Source organism: Epinephelus lanceolatus, chromosome 11 (genome assembly GCF_041903045.1).
Source record: "Epinephelus lanceolatus isolate andai-2023 chromosome 11, ASM4190304v1, whole genome shotgun sequence".
NCBI lineage: Eukaryota > Metazoa > Chordata > Actinopteri > Perciformes > Serranidae > Epinephelus > Epinephelus lanceolatus.
The window spans coordinates 109,475-129,588 of record NC_135744.1 but is presented as its reverse complement, the minus strand read 5'-3'; the positions used below and the strand labels follow the sequence as shown (position 1 = coordinate 129,588).

The window sequence follows — 20,114 nt, the reverse complement described above, 5'->3', positions numbered from 1 at the left end:
GGGTCAGGAGTAGTAGGTGAGTAACTTAGTGACTCGGTATCACCGTCCGTTGTTGATGAGGTGTCATCACACACACGGTATTGACAAGGAAGACATCCACTCTGACATGGCACTTGTGGGGAGGTGGGGGTTTGAACCTCTCCAGCACCTGCTCGTGAGGTGGTAGGCCCTTGGGCCCCCGCGACATTCTGCATGAACTCTAACTGGGAGTATGGTGGGTTTGGGTTCTTTGGAGTGGGATCAACTGGGGCCTGGCCTCCCCAAGTGGAGGATTCTGCTTCTGAATTGGAAACTTCGTGGGGATTGTCAGCATGACTGGGGACTATTGGTGACAATAGCAGTTGACGAAAGGTACGTGCAGGTGGGGGGTCGCCCAAGACTGCAGTGAAGACCTGTTCCGGCGTCATCGTGTAGGGGTTGGAGCTGCGTCGTCCGCCCGTCTGGACACCTTCACCGGGGTTGCAAAGGGGCACCAGGCGACTGCCCACGGGGTAGGGTGGCGGAGGTGGACGAGGAGGTCCCATCACGCCTGGCGTCTGCTGTTGATACTGGAACACTGGCTGGTCCTCTGGGTTCTGTTGGTATGGATGTGGGGTTCTCCAAGGCTCAGCCATGGTTTATATCTATCTTAAAAGTTTGTAAAGGACATCTTTAATGTGCTATCCCTTTTTTCTGTTAGTGCTGTGTCTGTCCCTACAGCATTTGATATTGTACACAAGCCATGCAAGCAAAATTACTGTGTTTAGCGGTTAAGTGTTAGTAGGGTTGGTGACAGCAAGACTTCTAGGTGCTCTTACACTATCTCCTCGTACTCTTCCTCGACTGACCCCCATTTCTGATCATCTGGGCTCAGTATCTTGTCTGACGTCATTATTTCATATTGGTTTCCCTCATTCAGCCCTGTGCTCTGGTGGAAATCATTAGGCTCTTTCCCTTCAGGGCCACCCATGTCTTTGTATAATTCTGTGATTGTCTTGGGATGGGATCCTTGATCTATTATAATAAATTGTCCAGCAACGCTTGCCATAGTTCTTCTGATGAGGAGTTGCACTAAAGGAAGAATGCAACAGGCTATTATAAGAAGGGCCAGTACTATAAACCCCAACAACATTCCCATCATGTGTAAAATCTTTCCAGGGGATAACTTTGATAACCAGTCCCAAATTGAGGAGATTTTAGTGTTCCAATTTGAGTGCTGTACGTGTTGGTCTCGCAGGGTACGTATGCTATTTAGAGCTTTGGTTAAATTGCCATCCTCCCCGGTGTGCATGGGGATGACGGTACAACAATGTTCTCCAACTACATCACAGACCCCTTGGTCCTGAGCAAGCATAGTCTCAATGATGAAACTGTTTTGCAGTGTCATTAGGGATGTAGCATGTAACTGCTCACTCACCCCTTGTAAGGCTTCTATAGTCCAATTCACAAATCTTTGTTGGTTATACCATAAATAATTTATCCAACGGCTATTACGAGCTATATACTGGGCATTAGCTATGGCTCCCCAGATTGGCCAGGAGCCTAACACTCTACCTGTCTCTATCCATTCATCTGATATAGCCTGTGTGTCCCTGGGAACCCCTTGGGGCACCTGATCCCATGTAATGTACACACTAGCATCCTCCTCCCAGGAGAGCATTGGAGAACTGATAGACCTACGAGACCGTGAGTGATTATTGTTATTTTGGCTATTATTTAAACTCATGATTGTGATTTGTCCTGTTAACATTACTGGGGTACAGATTCCTGTCCAATTCACTGGCAGCACAGCTTTCACCTGAAGATCATTTTCACACATCCAAAATATATCTGCCAGTGGCACCGTACCATTAATTAAGTTAAGTGTCAAAATCCAAGTGGTATCGTTATAATTTCTTCCCATAACCATTGAATCGTTCCCACCATTGACCACCTGATGGCATTGAATTTTAGCCTCTTGAGTTGTGTTACATACTTTCTGTACCCCCCTGAGCTGCATCCCACCCGCTGATGAAGATACGTTTCCCACAATCTCCTCATACCGACATTGGATCAGTCTCTCTGCCCCCTGGGAAGAGTTAGTAGAAGTGACATTATCTAACCAGTGTTCTATATTATCTCCCCGTGCCACACAAAAGGGGAACACAAGATCTGGTGCCAAATGTACTACTGGGGGCACGTGAAACTCTTGCTGGAATTTATCAGAGGCATTTTTAAGACTTCCCGGACAAATTGCAGTTGTGTTGGTCCACCTGTCTCGTCCTGCCGCCATCCACATGACACATGCAGCAAAACATGTACTATGCTCCCAGCACTTATCTATGTTTGGGAGAGGCTTAACTGTGGGTATACCCCTCCTTCTATGGCATGCTACGCATGTGATGTTAGTTACCTGTTTTGCGGAGTATTCTAACCACTGGTAGAACATGTTAGACATCCAAGTAGTTGTTCTGATTATCTCAACCCTTTGCATCACCACTTCTCTTGGCTTTCTCTGGGACCTTGGGTTCAATTTTAGCCATTTACGGGCCACTTTCACAGATAAGGTAAGCCTTGTTTCTATATTGGTACAACCTCTCATGTTACACCAAGCTCTTGCTGTCATCATTCCCTCTGCAGTACAGTGTGGACTTATGGACTGACCATGCAACCTGATGTTTCCTGGACCCTCCACCAAGATGTCATCATAAGCATGTGATTTATAGTAGGTTAGTTGTATCATTTCCCTGTGTGGTATCTGTCCCTGTTTTGCAGCCATAGTTCCTAATGCCACTAAGCATTCACTTGTCTGCATCTGATGTTGATTGCCCAGTTCTGCTCCTGCACTCTGCCTCACTGTCAGAATAAGTAAAAGGGTTAGTAGCACTGCACCTATCACTCCCACATTAGCTCCTCCTTGCCTGATCTTCAGACCCTCCCACTTGCCGGGGGGCTGTTCCTTCTTCAGGGTCTGATCCTCTTGTGTCTGTGTCTCTCGAGTCTGAGTCTGAACCTGAGTCTGAGCCTGTGCCTGAGCCTGGTGCTGGGCCTGTGTCTGAGCTCTCTTCTCCTTCTTCTCCCTCCGCCTCTGTTCCCTCTCTCTCCTGTCCTTCTGCCTCTGCAGCCACCTCTCTCTCTGCACTTGTCCTCTCATGATCTTCCCTATCTCTAGCAGATGATGACTCATGAGGTTGAGATTGGCTGCCAGTCCTGGAGGCTGAGGAGCTCCCCTCTGATGAGCTCTCTGCCACTGTTGATACCCTCTCTGGTAGCGACCTGCTGCTCTCACTCGGGGCTGAACTGCTGCCATCGCCCTGGGTTGCCTCTGCCCTGCGTCTCTGTGCAACGCGTGCTGACCTTCTTGTCCCCTGTTCCTGTGGGGAGGCGTCGCCATACCTTTCTGGTTGATCTCTCTCTGCCCTTGGGGCGGCCTCGCCGTCCCCTTGTGGATCTGGGGGGACTGCTCTCTGCCTGGTTCTGGGCCGGGGTATGGGTGGTCTCTCTGGGACTTGTGGGTTAGCTCTGCAGCAGACTTTCAAGGCAGTCGGTGTGGCAAGTATCACCTTGTATGGACCTTCCCTTCGTGGCTGGTCCCACTTTCTCTTGAACACCTTGACGTATACCAGCTCTCCCGGACGTATTCTTTGGAGGTCTCTTGGGATGTCGACCCCTCTGTTCTCAGTGGCACCCTTCACCTGCTGGAACACAGCCCTGTGGATACGGGTTAGACTTCGTAAGTATTCAAACATTTCACCTTGTAGTTGTTCCAGGGACGGCCCCTCATGGGGACCTCTTACGTATGGTAGCGGCATGGGCCGGCCCGTAAGCATTTCATGCGGTGTTAGATGCGTGACTCGGCTGGCTTGTGAACGCATGGACATTAGTGCAAGCGGTAAAGCATCCACCCAGTTAAGCTTATTTCCACTGTCTGCTACTATTTTGGCTATTTTGGTTTTCAAAATACCATTTGCCCTTTCTACAGCTCCCTGTGATTGGGGATGGTATACGCAGCCAAATTTTTGTTTGATCCCTAATTGTTTCAATGTCTCCTGTATAACGTTAGACACAAAATGGCTACCGTTGTCTGATGATATGGTATCTGGCATTCCAAATCTTGGGAATACTTCTTGACACAAAAATTTTGCAACTGTTCTGTGATCTGATTTTGCTGTAGCTTTTGCCTCCACCCATCTACTGAATCTACATATGACCACCAAAACGTATCTCATTCCCCTAGCTCTTGATTGTGGTCCCATGTCTATGTAGTCTAACATGATGTGTCTAAAGGGACCGGCTGGGGGTGGTATGTGTGCCAATGGAGCTGAAAAAACTTTCCTGATGTTGTGTTGTGCACAGATGTCACATTCATTTAGTACCCTATCCACTGTAGCTGCCATAAATGGTGACCACCATACTGCTTGTAGTTTCCTTAGTATCTCCCCCCTTGTGCAATGGTCACTACCATGCGCCCAAATTATGGCATGTCTCAATAATAAGGTTGGTAGTACAAAGCGGCCATGGGCATCTAGCCAAACTCTGTGCAATGGCCCTGGTCTCATGTTTTTTACAGCACCCCTTTTTATCCATAAACGTTTCTCAGCCTCCTCTACTCTATCCTGAGTGGCTTTAAGTGAGGGCAAGGAAGTGAGGGATTCACAATCTTGTATGGTAAGTATAGGTGCCATTACTGCACCTATTGCTGCCCGTTTAGCTGCCTCATCTGCCAGGTTATTACCTTTTGCTATCAATGTGTCAGTTTTTTGGTGTGCTGGACATTTAATTACAGCTAGAGCTTTGGGAAGCGACATGGCTTCTAAAAGGTCAAGAATGGCAGCTCCATGGGTTACCGGAGTGCCGTCTGCTCTACGAAACCCTCTTTGTTTCCAGATGTTAGCATGAACATGGCATACCCCATAGGCATATGCTGAGTCTGTGTAAACATTCAATGATTTGCCCTTTGCCAATTGACATGCCGCTGTTAAGGCTTTTATTTCTGTGAGTTGGGCCGAGCAAGGTTGAGCAAGGCTACAGGATTGCAGTGTGACAAAACTTTGATCAGTGTTATTGAGCTGAACAATACCATATCCTGCGTGGCTGCCAGTACCATCTCGAAAACAAGAACCATCAACAAACAGTGTGAGATCTGCAGGAATTGGTTGGTTATGTAAGTCTTCCCTAGCGCGCATAAAATTGTCTGTCTCATGAATGCAATTATGTGGTGCACCTTCTGTTGGCAACATCAGCTTTGTGGCGGGATTAACGATGGTGCAACGCTGTATATTAAGTTCAGGGGCTGACAGAACAACTTCATAGCCCGTACGTCTGGCTTGCGTCAGAACGAAACGTGGACTTGTTAGCAACGCATGGATTTGATGAGAAGTGTACAGCGTCACAGGATGTCCCATGGTCAGCGATGATGCTTTCTGAAAGGCAAAAGCAGCTGCTGCCAATCCCTGGTAGCAGGGTGGCAAACCAGCCTCTATGTTGTCAAGTTTGGTGCTGTAATAGGCTAGTGGTTGTTTACCTGTAGGTGTGTCTTGCATCAGGACAGCACACGCAAAGCCAGATTTCTCTGCAACATAGAGGTGAAAAGGTTTAGCATAATTAGGAGTCCCCAACGCAGGGGCAGATTGCATGTCACTCTTTAAGGCTTGGAACGCTCCCTCCGCCTCATCTGTCCACTGCAACTGTGCTGCGTTGTTCGTTTGTCCTGCTGCCCTAATCAGAGCCCTGAGGGAAGCAGTTTTTATGGCATAGTCACAAATCCAAGGTCTGCTGTAACTTGTCATACCCAGAAAAGACAGCATCTGGCCAACCGTTTGCGGTTGAGGGGCCTTGATTACTGCTTCCAACTGTGAGGGTGCAATAAACCTTTTATCTCCACATAATTGTCTCCCCAAATACTCTACTGACTGCTGGCAGAATTGCAGTTTGTTTTTACTGACTTTATGTCCTCCTTCTGCCAAGGCTGTGAGTACAGCAATGGAGTCCTTTTCACACTGTTCTTTGGTTGCACTACAGATAAGCAAATCATCCACATACTGTAACACAGTGCTTGGCACATTCAAACTGGCCAAGTCCTGTGTCAGCGCATGGTTAAAGAGCGAAGGTGACTCGGATAGGCCCTGCGGGAGGCACTTATATGTAAATTGCCGACCTTCATACGTGAAGGCAAACAAGTACTGAGAATCTGGGTGTAGTGGTACACTGAAAAAAGCTGAACACAGATCAATGACTGTGTACCACTGGGTGTCTGGTGGAATATTTGAGAGCAACGTATGTGGGTCTGGAACGTGTGGTATTTCCCCGTCTATTACTGCGTTTACAGCTCGTAAGTCGTGGACCAAACGGTAGTCTGTTGAATTTGGTTTTCTTATGGGGAAGATAGGTGTGTTACAGGGGCTTCTAGTCTCAACCAATACCCCTGCCTCTACCAACCCCTTAATTGTTGGTCTGATACCATCAATGGCATGCTGCTTGAGAGGGTACTGTTTTTGATATGGCAAATTAACGTGTGGTTTTAGCTTAATGTGAACTGGCTGAGCTGATTTAATTAAACCCACGTCTGTTTTGTGAGCTGTCCACAGTTGCGGTGGGACTTGATTTAGCATCTCCTCATGTTCTGTTGCAATTGCCATCTGTGTGGGTGTGGCTGCATCTACCACTACCTTGTCTGCTAGTGCCTCATCACCTACTTTAAGTGAGATTCTGATGAACTGTTTGTCCTTAGAAAAATGAATGTATTTATTTTGTGTAGGTATCCACTCTTGCACCTGCATGGCACACTTGACCATGGGACCAAGATGATGAGACTCATAATGTTCTGCCACCAACAATGTGACATGTGGCGTGGAGTTTGGTACTTGAAACCACCCTGATAATTCGTCTGGAAGGCGAACAGCCGCCGCCACACCCTCTGCCCCCAGAAATATGTCTTCACTTGTGATCAAACATGGTTTTTTGTTAATTATTGCATCCCAGCATTCTTGGTAATCTACATGAGTCTGATCTTTGTCATACATGAGCGTGCAATGCAGTGGCAGAGTGGGGGTGTGTGCTGTGTCGTAGTGCATGCGAATCCACGCCCCCCATTCAGCCCATTTCTGTTGAAGATGTGACTCTTCAGGTGTCAACTGAAGCCAATAAACTAGGGCCTGCTGTTTTTCTAGTGTAGTTTGGGGAAGCTGGGACATCATGCCTTGTGGGGGATCATCAGGGAAATCCAAATACAACCCATCTTGGGTGCACATGATCTTAGCCTTCAAGGGACATAAAATGTCTCTTCCTAACAAATTTACTGGGGTGTAGGCTGAATATAGCAAAGGAGCACAAATGACTCTTCCTGCAATGAGCATTGGAACAGGCTCTGTCAATGGTATGACCTGTGATTTCCCAGAGAAGCCTATTGTTTTTATTGATGATGTAGAGAGGGGGAGCCTTGAGCCTTCTTTTCCAATGCATGAATATGTGGCTCCCGTGTCTACCATGAAAGGATACTCACGGTCCTGGATGACAACAGGTATGATTGGTTCGTCATGTGACTGAAGTGATATAGCTGGTAACATTACTTCCCCCTCAGGCTCCTCTGGGCACCCCTACCAGGGGCGTGGCTGTTCTGTGCAGGGCCAATTCTGTGCTGGACCTTCCCATGGATTGCTAGGGCACTGAGCTCGTATGTGACCTGGCTGACCACACCCCCAACAGAGGTTATCAGGTGGAGCCTGATTGGTTCCTGGTTGTTGATTGAACTGTTCCTGATAACCCTGCTGGTTGCTTGGTGTGTAATTTCTGCCTCCTCTCCATCCCCGGTTTCTTCCTCGGCCCCGCCCTCTGGGGGGTCGTTGGCCGCCACCACCTCTTGGTGTTTGTGACTGATAATAATGATGGTGATGTGTAGCATTGACTGCAGTGTCTTTGCTTGCCGCATTGGAATCAGCCAGGGCTGGCTGCAGAGGAGCTTGGGGTTGGCCGCCCTGTGGAACTGCTTGGGTGGCCATTACCATGGGGGCTTGAACCTTGGCTTTCTCTTTTTCTTTTTTCACCTGTTTGCTCAACTCACCCAGCTGTAGCTGAGTCAGTTTGTTAGCCAATTGTTTATCATCTTCCTCCTTTTTCCTTTTGTCCTTCTTGTAGAGTTCTACATGATGAACGATGTGCTCTGTAAACAGTGGCCATTCCATCTTCATCAATCCTACCACACCCTCTAGGCGTCGCTGTACCTCCTCAGGCATGGCCTTTTTTACCATCATCTTAAAGAGGCTCTGGGTGGTCTTGTTTGCATTCCATGCCTCTCCCGTTTCTTCCTTCCATCTTTTTTGGAAATTGTGTAGGAATTTTGAGGGACACTCATCCTCCCCCATGGTTTCCCCTTCCAGTTTGGATGGGTCTCTTTTTGCTGGGTAATGTTTTCTTAGCTGTTCCCACACACGAGAGCGATGGCGTCCAAATTCCACTCCGTCATTAATATTGGTTCAGCGTCTGTAAATATCTCCTTGGTGGTCTGCTTTCCTGCCACATACATGAGGATGGCTTTGATGTCTCCTATCGCCAACCGTATGCCAGCTGTGGTCTCTTCCAGGGCCAATATCCACTTATCAGCGCCATCTGTGAGTGTTGGTAGACGTTCTGCCAGGCCTATCATGTCCATGAATGGCCAAGGTTCGTACTGCAATCTTCCACTGGTTTTTGTTATTATAGGGCACATGCGGGATTCCTCACTGTCCTCACTCTCTTCCTCCGCCATTCTGAGTACTTTTAGGACTCTCCCATTTCTTAGTGTCATACCTGCTGGACTCAGACTGCTGCTGTATGTTACGCTGTTGTATGGCGTCGGCTCGTTGTCTGTATCTTGTATGTCCTCTGTCCGTGCCTTGTCAGTCTCCAAAGTGCCCTGAAGTCGTATAGTAACATGTTCTTTTGTGGATTTGGCGTTAGGCTCTTTTTGTCCTTGTCTGGGGCCTTGGGGTTGTCTAATTTCTTCCTCTAAGGCCTCTATTTCTTTGGACATGTGGTCCAGTTTTTTGTTAGTTTTGTCAATTAATCCTTGCATTTGCTGAACCACGTCCCCATAGCCACTCTCCACATCGGGACTCTGGTTGCTCCTGTCGACCTGCATGGTACTCACCCCGTTATTTGGGTCAGGTGGTGGGCTAAAAGCAGCCCGTCGCCTACGCCACTCCTCTTCGAGGCGTTCCATCTCTTGTTCCATTAAAATCTCCATTTCTGGGGTGCTCCGGTGTCTCAGCAGCCACTCCTGCTTTGCCTTTTGTGGGTGTCTAATCTCTCCAGTAGGGAGATCATAGCAGCTTGAGTGGTGGGGCTTGGTATCTCTCACCTTTGGTTGTCTGCGTCTCTGCTCTTCATGTCGTCTCATAGGTGGGACTTGTTCTTCAATGGGAGGAGCTTCCCCTTGGCTGACAAGTCCTGTCAGTTCCATGTCTGTGGTCCAGGCGCCATCACTGTTTCTCCTGTTGTGAGGTGCTTGTCGGCGCAGATCTGTCTCTGGGATCCCAGCTTCTTCATCCTCTTCGTCAGCTATTGACCCATCAGTACTTTCTGTGTCTGAGAGGAGAGCTTTCTCCATTGGTAGCCGTTTTCTCGGAGTTAATGGTTTTCTCCGTTTGGGTTCTTTCTTAGCGTTCTTGGTTAAAGTTACTGTAAAAGTCCCTTCCATTTGACCTCCCAGTTCTGTGGTTTCTAACAATGCATACTGTCCTATTGTTGGTTGCGTCGGCTCCTGTGGGTATGGGGGTGGTGGTGGTGTGGGTAGGGGCGGGGCTGTAGGCATTGTAGGGGTTGTGGGCGTCACCTGCTCTTTTGTCTGTTCTTTTTCTTTTTCTTCCACTTGCACCATCATTCTTGTCCCTGTTTGTTTAAACCATCCCAAAACCTCTCTCTCCTTTGCACGCTTGTTTTTTAATGCGTAACTTGCCTTAATGTCGCGAGCCTCAATGTGTCTTAATTCTGACTCCACCTCATCACAGCATGCCAGGTTGAAGGTACCCTCCATAGGCCAACGATGCCTGCCTGACGTTCTTTTGTGCCATTTGGTTACACACCGTCGGATTCTTTTAGCTCGAGTTGGATGTTGCCTTATCACTACCTCTATGGGGGTTAAAACCCCTTCCTCCATTTTATCCTGTCTGGCTCCCATGAAGCCTTGCTTGGCTTCACTGTTTCTGGAGATCTCTGGTTGTTCGTCTGTCTCTGTGGTGCGTATCAGCACCACTATCTTGCCTACTGTTATGGCAGGTTTGTATCGTGTTCCTCCAATTGGGTTATATTCTAATCTATGCGACCCGTCCCCCTGTGGAACTTGAACTATACACCCAAATTTTCCTGTCTCCCACTCAACTTTTCTGGGCACTACAGTGATCTGCAGCCGTGGATGATATATCCCTCCAGTTCTACTCTGTATTCTTATCTGTTGCAGAGGCAGTGAGGCTCCTGGCGCGCCTTCATAATTTTCACACAAGTATTGCAATAGTGTATGTAATGAAAAAGGATTCCACAATCTGCGCAAAATCGCTTCCCACGGGGCACCTGGAAACAGTTCTTTTACTCTTTTCAAATTTACAAATTTAGTGATTTGCCAAAGCTTCTGCTTAATTTCTTGCTCGTCTTGCCAGTGCTCGACCCCCTCGCTGTCGTAGTATGATCTCTCTATCCAAAAATGTGTTCGTATTCCCCTATATTCTATCGGGCCCTCGTTTAAACAGTGTTCTTCTCCCCAAATCTCGTCATCAACAATTTCTCCTCCATCCATCTATGTTTCTCCCTTCAGAGCTCACCTCCCTACTGCAACAGGTTGATTTATCAGTTTAATTTCTTTTCTGTTGGCTCTGCTCCATCCAGCTCTCAGCAGCTTGATTTTAACCTTTCTTTTCTTTATGTACTTTATTTTGTCTATGATAACTACACACATAAACTAAGACTCTTTATCATCTATATTGTATAATTTTCTTATTCTAAACTATACTTGTCACTTATTTTTGTTTTTCTCACAATAACAAATATCTTTTTATTCTCCCCTTAACAGCCAACCAGTTTGTATGGAGTTCACCCGAGCAACTGGTCCAATCAGTGAAACATGTGGACTTTTGTTGGCACCGTTAGGTTTCCAGTCCCCAGACAATTTGTTGACACCGTTAGGTTACCCTTGTCTGGTTTTGTTTCACTGAGACACTGTTAATAACTACCTCATGTAACAAAGCTTTGATGAAACAAATAACATAAAACAAACACACATATATCCAAAATATCTACTTTCCTTTGTGATGACTTTTAGCCCAATAGAGGTCAAAATCAAAATATCAATTTTAACAAAGCTCTGTTTGTGTAAGCCCTCTTTTGTTGGCTACATTCCTCACTCTATGCTGGCTGTATTTCTCACCTCCTCCCTTTGTACTCCCTGTTAAGTCAGTCTCCCAATGATTTGTCAGCCTTTTTACAGCTACATTTTATTTAACACTTTACTGTATTTACAACACTTTATTCAACGCTTCATGCATTACTTTGAATAGATTTTATTGTGTTTACTCTAGCTTACTTCTAAATATATGCACAACAACTTTATAGCTTACAGTTAGATTTTTACAATTTTTACACTCTTGATCGATCTGTTAACTGTTTTGACTTCTTTTTTGTCTTTTTTCTCTTTTCCTTTATCTCTTTGGTTGCAACGTTTTAAGCGTTCTGCCCGTGTCAGACCTGTTCTGTCTACGGTGACTCCCCTCCTTCTTGGCCGGGAGGTCACTTTCCTCAAAACAGCGGTATCCACAGAAGCTTTTTACTTTAGGCCTTTTTATCTCTATTTCCTCAGCTCTCCGTCTAAGCAGTCCTAGCAGTTGACACACACACCTGCCCCTACAGGCTTAAAGGTGTGTGTGGCAAGTCGCTAGCGGTATCCACGGATTCGCTTTTGAGTACCTCTGACTCTTTTATCTCTGCATTCCGCCCGAGCAGCCTATTGGTTGGCTCAACGCCCCTGCCTTTACAGATTTAAAGGGTACGTTGGTCAAGTCAATAGCGGTAACCACGGATATGTTTTTATATCTCTTACTCTCTTACCGGTTTTACTTCTTATTTTCTCAGTGTGTTTTCTCAATACTTTAAATACTTTAACTATCTTTTCTACTTTTGTTACCTCTTACATTCACACACACATACACTCTTCCCGCACCAAGATCACATATATTGCACCAAACTTAGCCGCTTCTCAGTGATGTTAGTTGTGACTCAGTAATGTTCTTGGTAATTCAACCAATTCAGTGACACTTTTAGCAATTCGATTGATTAATTCATCATAACTAGGTTCTTTAGAGGAGGAACAATGCCAAATACCTTCGACCTGGGCGGCTCCAGCACTGCACCCCAGACACACCCGGTTTAGGCAGAAAAAGACTCTGCTTACCTTAGTTTGGTGGCCACCTGTGTGTCTGGCGTACAGCCCAGTGCTCCTGGTCTCCGGCCCCGACACGTCCTTCTCTCCTGGCTGGCAAATCGCCACTTGAAGTGTCAAAAATCGGTGCCTGGAAGTGGGCCTGTAGGCTCCCGACCTTGAACCTCTTGTCTCTTGTCAGTTGTTCTCAGATGTCAATTTGGTACCTTAGGCTCAGCTGGCAAATACTTAAAGAAACACTGGAAACAGGCAAAGTCCGATGCAATCAAGTTTAATGTGTCAACAGGCTTTAACACATACAACTTAGCAAGTCAGACTCCGGAGTGTGACTGAAAACCTGCTCTCAGAACCCTGGCTTACAGTGCCCTCCAAAAGTATTGGAACAGTGAGTCCAATTCGTTTACTTTTGTTGTAGACTGAAAACATTTGGGTTTGACATCAAAAGATGAATATGAGACAAGAGATCAACATTTCAGCTTTTATTTCCAGGTATTTACATCTGGATCTGATACACAACTTAGAAGATAGCATTATTTGTAATGGAACACAAAATTTTTAGGTGAGCAAAAGTATTGGAACATATAAACTTAAAATAGATTAAAGTGAAAGAGACTTAATATTTAGTTGCAAATCCTTTGCTTTCAACAACTGCATCAAGCCTGTGACCCACTGACATCACCAAACTTTTGCATTCTTCTTTTGTGATGCTTTTCCAGGCTTTCACCACAGTCTCTTTCAGTTGTTGTTTGTTTTGGGGGGTTACTCCCTTCAGTCTCCTCTTCAGCAGGTAAAATGCATGCTCTATTGGGTTTAAGTCTGGAGACTGACTTGGCCAGTCTAAAACCTTCCACTTCTTGCCCCTGATGAACTCCTTTGTTGTTTTGGTAGTGTGTTTTGGGTCGTTATCTTGCTGCATGATGAAGGATCTCCCAATCAGTTTGGTTGCATCTTTCTTTAAATTAGCAGACAAAATGTTTCTGTAGACTTCTGAGTTCATTTTGCTGCTGCCAACATGTGTTACATCATCAATGAAGATGAAAGAGCCCGTCCCAGAAGAAGCCATGCAAGCCCAAGCCATGACATTCCCTCCACCGTGTTTCACAGATGAGCTTGTATGTTTGGGATCATGAGCAGATCCTTTCTTTCTCCAAACTTTCACCTTTCCATCACTTTGGAAAAAGTTAATCTTTGTCTCATTAGTCCATAAAACTTTTTCCCAGAATTTTTGAGGCTCATCTCTATACCTTTTGGCAAATTCCAGCCTGGCCTTGCTAATGAGTGGTTTGCATCTTCTGGTGTAACCTCTGTACTTTTGTTCATGAAGTCTTCTGTGAACAGTAGATTGTGATACCTTCACTCCTGCCCTCTGGAGCTTGTTGCTGATGTCACTAACAGTTGTTTTAGGGTCTTTCTTTACAGCTCTCACAATGTTTCTGTCATCAACTGCTGATGTTTTCCTTGGTCTACCTGTTCGACGTCTGTTGCTTAGTACACCAGTGGTTTCTTTCTTCTTCAGGACATTCCAAATGGTTGTACTGGCTATGGCCAATGTTTGTGCAATGGCTCTGATTGATTGTCCATCTTCTCTCAGATTCACAATTGCTTCTTTTTCACCCATAGACAGCTCTCTGGTTTTCATGTTGGTTCCACCTCTAAATGCAGTCTGCACAGGCAAAACCTATTGTACCCAATCTGAAACTGAGCTCAGACATTCAGTGCTATTTATTGTTTGAATAATCAATGTAATTGGGAGACACCTGGGCAACAAAACACACCTGTCAGTCACATGTTCCAATACTTTTGCTCACATGAAAAATGGGTGGGTTCAAACAAAAGGTGCTATCTTCTAAGTTGTGTATCAGATCCAGATGTAAATACCTGGAAATGAAAGCTGAAATGTTGATCTCGTCTCATATTCATCTTTTGATGTCAAACTCAAATATTTTCAGTCTACAACAAAAATAAAGGAATTGGCCTCACTGTTCCAATACTTTTGGAGGGCACTGTATATGCTGGTGGAGATTCAAATGAATCTCCACCTCTTTTTGCTAACCTTTCCCTCCTAAGTCCAATTCTATTGGTGGAGAACCTTTCTTTGTGTCCAATTCTGATTGGGCCCATTTTTAATGGTGTAATGCAGCCTGGAATTTCCCAAGTTTTCTTCCCTTAGGTCTGGTCTCGCTTTCACTCTATTTTTAAAAAACATGTGAATTTTGGGGACTTTTCTATACAGTCCTCAGTGCTCTCAGTCTTATGCAAGGTGAACCTTTAGAGTGCAATCTGTGAATGTGTGTATGTATTACAGCATTTGAGTATGTGTTTCATCGTTGAACAAGACACAGTGTGTTCTTTCAATAGGTGCATACAACATGATTGCATAGTCTGGTGCTATGGTGCTATGAGTACTTTTACACATACAGCAATGTCTTATCATATTTAAATGTAGATCAAAAGAGCTTTATAATGCCTTGTACATAAGAAACATGATTATATAATCTCTTTTGTTTTCTTAATCAATTTATACATCTTAACCTTGCTGCTTGATTTGTTGGCACAAACTTTTACACTACAGAGTCAAACCTGTTTCACCTCCTTCAGCATCTCTGTATGATGATGTGTAAGCCTCTATTTGAGAGTGTCTGTGAATTGAGTCCGGAGATACTCTGTATGCTGCTGTAAAGAGTTCTTCATTTCCTGCTGTCCATGCTCCTGCATCCCACTGAATGCCTGTTTAAGATCAGACAGGATGTCCAATATTTTTTGATTATGAGCTCGTTGCTCTACCTTAAACTGCATAAACATGCCCTCCATTCCCACTTGGTTCCTTTGAAGCTCATCCAATGTTTTCTGAATGTTCTTGTCAAACTGTGGCTGTATCAGTGGAAAATCTCCTGTGAGCTCCATGTCCAGGAGTGATATATTTGACCGAGTATTTACATGTCCAGGATATGAATCCACTTGTTGGCCAGCAGAAGGCGCAGTTCCAAAGCTGACAGAGGGGAAAAGTTACAATTGATCCTCCTGCCCTGGTCAGTAGGGGAAACAGGAAGTTGCCCCTGGGCCTCCAGGCCAGCAGGTAGCAGTGTTTCCAGAGAAGAATCCCCCGAATCCTGCAGTTGGTCCAAGCCATTATTTTCCATTTGGACTGTTTCTGCTTGTGTTATCCTTTTTTACATATATATATATAGGGGGCAGTCAGAGTCAGGTCTGACAAATAATAATACTTAAAACTCAAAACAAACAGACCTTAAATCCGCACAACCACACCTGCTTAAATGAGCATTCCAAAACACAATTCACAATTAAACATTTACAACACAACACCAGTTTCAGTTTTCTTTCTCGTATTTTATAGTTCATTGAATTGGGCGACAGTCCATTCCATATAATCCAGTCCACACATTCAGTCCATCCAATTAAATCCATTCCTGTATCCCCCAGCATTGACAGAAAAGATAAATCGTCGTTTTACCACGGATCCCACCCTACAAGCAGCCAGGAAAACAACAATTTGACAATGTAAGCATATAGAGAAATACATCAATAAATAATTGTTCAAACACTGTACCTCCCGTCAGTAGAGTCTGGGTTAGTCGAGGATGACACGGCAGTCACGGAGCTCGGTACTCTGTGGAGTTATTAAATCATATGTTTACCGCGGGGCAACAGGCAAGTGAACGCTCGGCATGCTAAAGATGCTAAAGTGGCTGGCTCTTACTGTGAGGCGATGATCGATGGATTAAATGGTATGTACTTCGGCAGCAGGTAAGAATTGTCAGCGTGTGTCTGGTGTGTCTGTGTTTCTCCGCAGTAGTGAAACGTGAGTGATTGGGTGGTTTTGAATTACTATGCGGGGTTGGTGGCATATGGTTATTGGTTGAATGGAGATGAGAGATGGGCGTGAACGATGAATGGAAAATGACGTCAAAACAGCTGGGTCGCCACAAAGGTAATGTTGATTTCATTTTAAAATGAAGCTGTAATGGTGCATTTACAATTTTAAAAATAGGCCTATCTCTGCTATGAATAATTTCATTATTGATTAGCATTCCAGTTATTGTCTATATTAAATGTTTGTCTATAAAATTATGTAAAATTCATATTACCTTTCCCCAATTCCAATCTGGCATCCACAAACATCTCACTTTGTCTGACTAAAGGTCCAAAACCATGATAAAGCAAGATTTGAGGAGGATATCCCCAAATCTGTGAAGGTAACTCCAACATTGATGCCTGAAACAATCAGTCCATCATGAAATAGTTGTGGATTAATTACGTGTTTGACTTAATGATTTATTGACTAATCACTGCAGCTGTAGAATTCCTATAATTAGCTAGAAGTTACCACAGAGTTGTCTCTTGCTAATTAGCTCATTGAGATAGAGCATAGTCTCTAATGCTAAGAGTGCTACCTTTTTTTTCATCTTCCTACACTCTGCTTGTTGCTCAGAATTGCCTATTTTTGCCTAAAATTGCCCAGCCCCGACCATTGCTGCGCAGCAGCTATAATTATTATTATTTATTTATTTATTTATTTATTTTTAAACTTTGTTTATTAGAACACATCACATCATGTTACATAAAAATCTTGCATGGATAAATGTGTGATCATTTTTTGAACCAAACACACATATAGAACAGGCAAAAAGGAAGCAAAAGAGAAGAGAAAAAATAAAATTAAATAACAAATAAATAATAATAATAATAATAAAATAAAAAAATAATAAAATCTTTCAAAACATAACCCACCCACCCCAGTCTCCCACTCCAAGTTGGTCCACCCTTGTATGTACACTAAACAGCTTTGACCCATATATTGACAGTGTTGGAACAGTACAACTGGATAAGAAAATACTGATGTTTTGTTTTCCTAAGTAGAAGGGGTTATAGCTACATTATCAAAATATGAGAGAAGAGGCTGCCATGTACTATAGAATTTCCCAGTTGACCCTCTAAGTGAAAATTTGACCTTTTCTAGCTTAAGGAATGACATTAAATCAGTCTGCCAAGATTGATTTCCTGGGGGTTTTGGCGATTTCCAGTTTTGAAGGATACGTCTGCGGGCAATCAGAGAGGCAAATGCTAAGACATTTAATTTCTGTTTATTGGGTTAGGCTAACCCTCAGAGTGGTTTAGGGGAACTCCAAATATAGCAATAAGTGGACAGGGAGTTGTATCTGTATCTAAAACTTCAGACATGATCTTGAAAAAGTTCTTCCGGAATCCTGTTAACTTTGAGCATGACCAGAAGGTATGCGCTAGATCAGATGAGACAGAGGCACATCTATTACAGGTCTCACTGGTGCTGGGAAAAATCTTCGCTAGTTTGGCTTTGCTGAAGTGCATTCTGTGTATTACTTTGAATTGTATTAATTTAAGACAGGCACAGGATGAGGAGTAACTCACTTGTAATTTGGCCCTTTCCCACCAGGGGTCTGGGAATTGAACTCCCAGCTCATTTTTCCACTCCTGTTTGGTTATGATCAATGGAGAGGGGTTAGCTTGAAGGATACTTGTATACAACTTAGATATCATTCTTGTCTGGCTTTTTGGCTTATCCAGAATGTTTGGTAAGTCTGCGGGTAAACATGAGAATGTGCTGGAGATAACCTGGAGATAACGGAAGAAATTGCTTCGAGGTAAGTCATGCTCATGGGACAGCCTTTCAAAATCAACAAATGTGCCATATATAAACAGATCTCTGAATGATGCGATACCTTTCTCCTTCCAAAGTGCAAAGGCAGAGTCCAGTTTAGAAGGAAAGAAAGTATGATTATTACATAATGGACCAAGGAGGATAAGATAGTTTAAAGTGTTTGCGAAACTGTGTCCATATTTTCAAAGTTGACAAGATTACAGGGTTTGAGGTATAGTTTGTGGCTGAAAGTGGTAAAGGGGAGCATGTCAGGGCCACAAGTCAGGAGGTATGACAGGAGAGGGACTCCATTATACACCAGTCCAACTCACTTTCGTACCACCAGCTCAGTGTTTTTTGAATGTTTGCTGCCCAGTAATAGAACATGAAGTTAGGCAGGCCCAGGCCCCCCTCTTGTCTTGCTGCCTGCAGAGCTCTTTTATTAATTCTGGCAACCTTGCCTGCCCATACAAATAGGAAGATAATTTTATCAAGCTTTTTGAAGAATGTTTTGGTCAGGACAAGAGGTAGACATTGGAAAAGGAATAAGAATCTTGGCAAGATATTAATTTTTATACTTTGCACTCTGTCCGCTAATGACAGTGGCAACCTGGACCATTTCTGTAGGTCAGCTTTCATTTTATTCAGCAGTTTGTCAATATTATTTTTATGTAACCCCTGAAAAGAATGGGTAATGTTAATGCCTATATTTTGAAAATTATCTGGTGAAAAATTGAAAGGTAATTGTTCCTCTGTAAGTGTTTTGGCTTTAGAATTTATTGGGAAACACACTGTTTTTTGGAGATTGATTTCATAGCCTGAAAATGTGCCAAAATCCTCTAGTATCTGTATTAATTTATTGGCACTGGTGATAGGACCTGTTATATATATTAATAGATCATCTGCATATAGGGAAACCCGATGTTCAATATTTCCTCGCTTTATACCTTGGAGATGTGTTGATGCTCTCAACAATATGGCTAACGGTTCGATAGCAAGGGCGAATAGCAATGGTGACAGCGGGCAGCCTTGACGGGTTCCGCGGGACAATGGGAAGTATATCGAGTAGTGCCTATTTGTGTTAACATGGGCGAGGGGCGACGAGTAAATAAGTCATATCCATGAAATGAAATTTTCCCCAAATCCAAATTTTGCTAGTATCTTAAACAAGTACCCCCATTCCACCCTGTCAAAGGCTTTTTCAGCGTCTATCGAGAGCACTATTTTGGGCTTTTTTGCATTGGATGGGGTGGAAATAATATTTAATAGCCTCCGTATATTTGAAGATAGCTGACGACCTCTGATAAAGCCATTTTGGTCTTCAATTCAATTCAATTCAATTCAATTGTATTTATAAAGCCCAATATCACAAATCACAATTTGCCTCACAGGGCTTTACAGCATACGACATCCCTCTGTCCTTAAGACCCTCACAGCGGATAAGGAAAAACTCCCCAAAAAAAACCCCTTTAACGGGGGAAAAAAAAACGGTAGAAACCTCAGGAAGAGCAACTGAGGAGGGATCCCTCTTCCAGGACGGACAGACGTGCAATAGATGTCGTACAGAACAGATCAGCATAATAAATTAACAGTAATCCATATGACACAATGAGACAGAGAGAGAGAGAGAGAGAGAGAGAGAGAGAGAGAGAGAGAGAGAGATGCAGGTAATGACAGTAGCTTACAACAACATTAATGAAAGTAATAATGTTATAGTTATAGTTCTGGCTACTGTGGTACAATATGTTGAAAGTATGTATTAATATCTGACAGTATACTTGTGTGACAATAGTCATATGTGTATAATAACAGTAGAAGTATGACTAATGACTAATGATGGCAGCAGCAGCAGGAGGCATCTGGCAGGACCACGGCAGCAGCACAACCACACACGTCACACTGTCCAGGCACCGCTGCGGTATGAGTTATTCTGAGAGACAGTGGAGCACAAAGGCTCCGGAGAAGAAGCCGAGTTAGTGACATCCAGAATGGCCGAGTTAGCAAGATGCAGTAATAGGATGAGAGTGAGAGAGAGAGAGAGAGAGAGAGAGGGAGAGAGAGGGAGCCCGGTGTATTATAGGGGGTCCTCCGGCAGACTAGGCCTAAGTCAGCCTAACTAGG

The 20,114-nt window shown here is 44.2% G+C and overlaps 1 protein-coding gene across 1 annotated transcript; it reads right to left on the bottom strand.

Annotated features, from left to right (window-relative positions):
• Nucleotides 1-304: 304 nt before the first annotated feature.
• Nucleotides 305-7,885, bottom strand: LOC144464612 (uncharacterized). Its single transcript, XM_078172128.1, has 4 exons — nt 7,558-7,885; nt 5,344-5,530; nt 3,582-3,669; nt 305-3,490 (listed from the first exon to the last, which is right to left on the bottom strand). Exons 1-4 carry the CDS (start codon nt 7,883-7,885, stop codon nt 794-796), a joined length of 3,300 nt encoding a protein of 1,099 aa, XP_078028254.1. The 3' UTR covers nt 305-793.
• Between the last annotated feature and the right edge of the window lie 12,229 nt (nt 7,886-20,114).

What these genes read in the sequence shown, in the direction of transcription:
- LOC144464612 (XM_078172128.1), bottom strand. Translation starts at nt 7,885, where the DNA reads ATGCGGCAAGCAAAGACACTGCAGTCAATGCTACACATCACCATCATT. An exon ending in ACAGAACAGCCACGCCCCTG is followed by an intron (nt 5,531 to 7,557) that starts GTAGGGGTGCCC and finishes TCTATGTTGCAG; the next exon opens with AGAAATCTGGCTTTGCGTGT. An exon ending in GAATACGTCCGGGAGAGCTG is followed by an intron (nt 3,491 to 3,581) that starts GTATACGTCAAG and finishes CTGCCTTGAAAG; the next exon opens with TCTGCTGCAGAGCTAACCCA.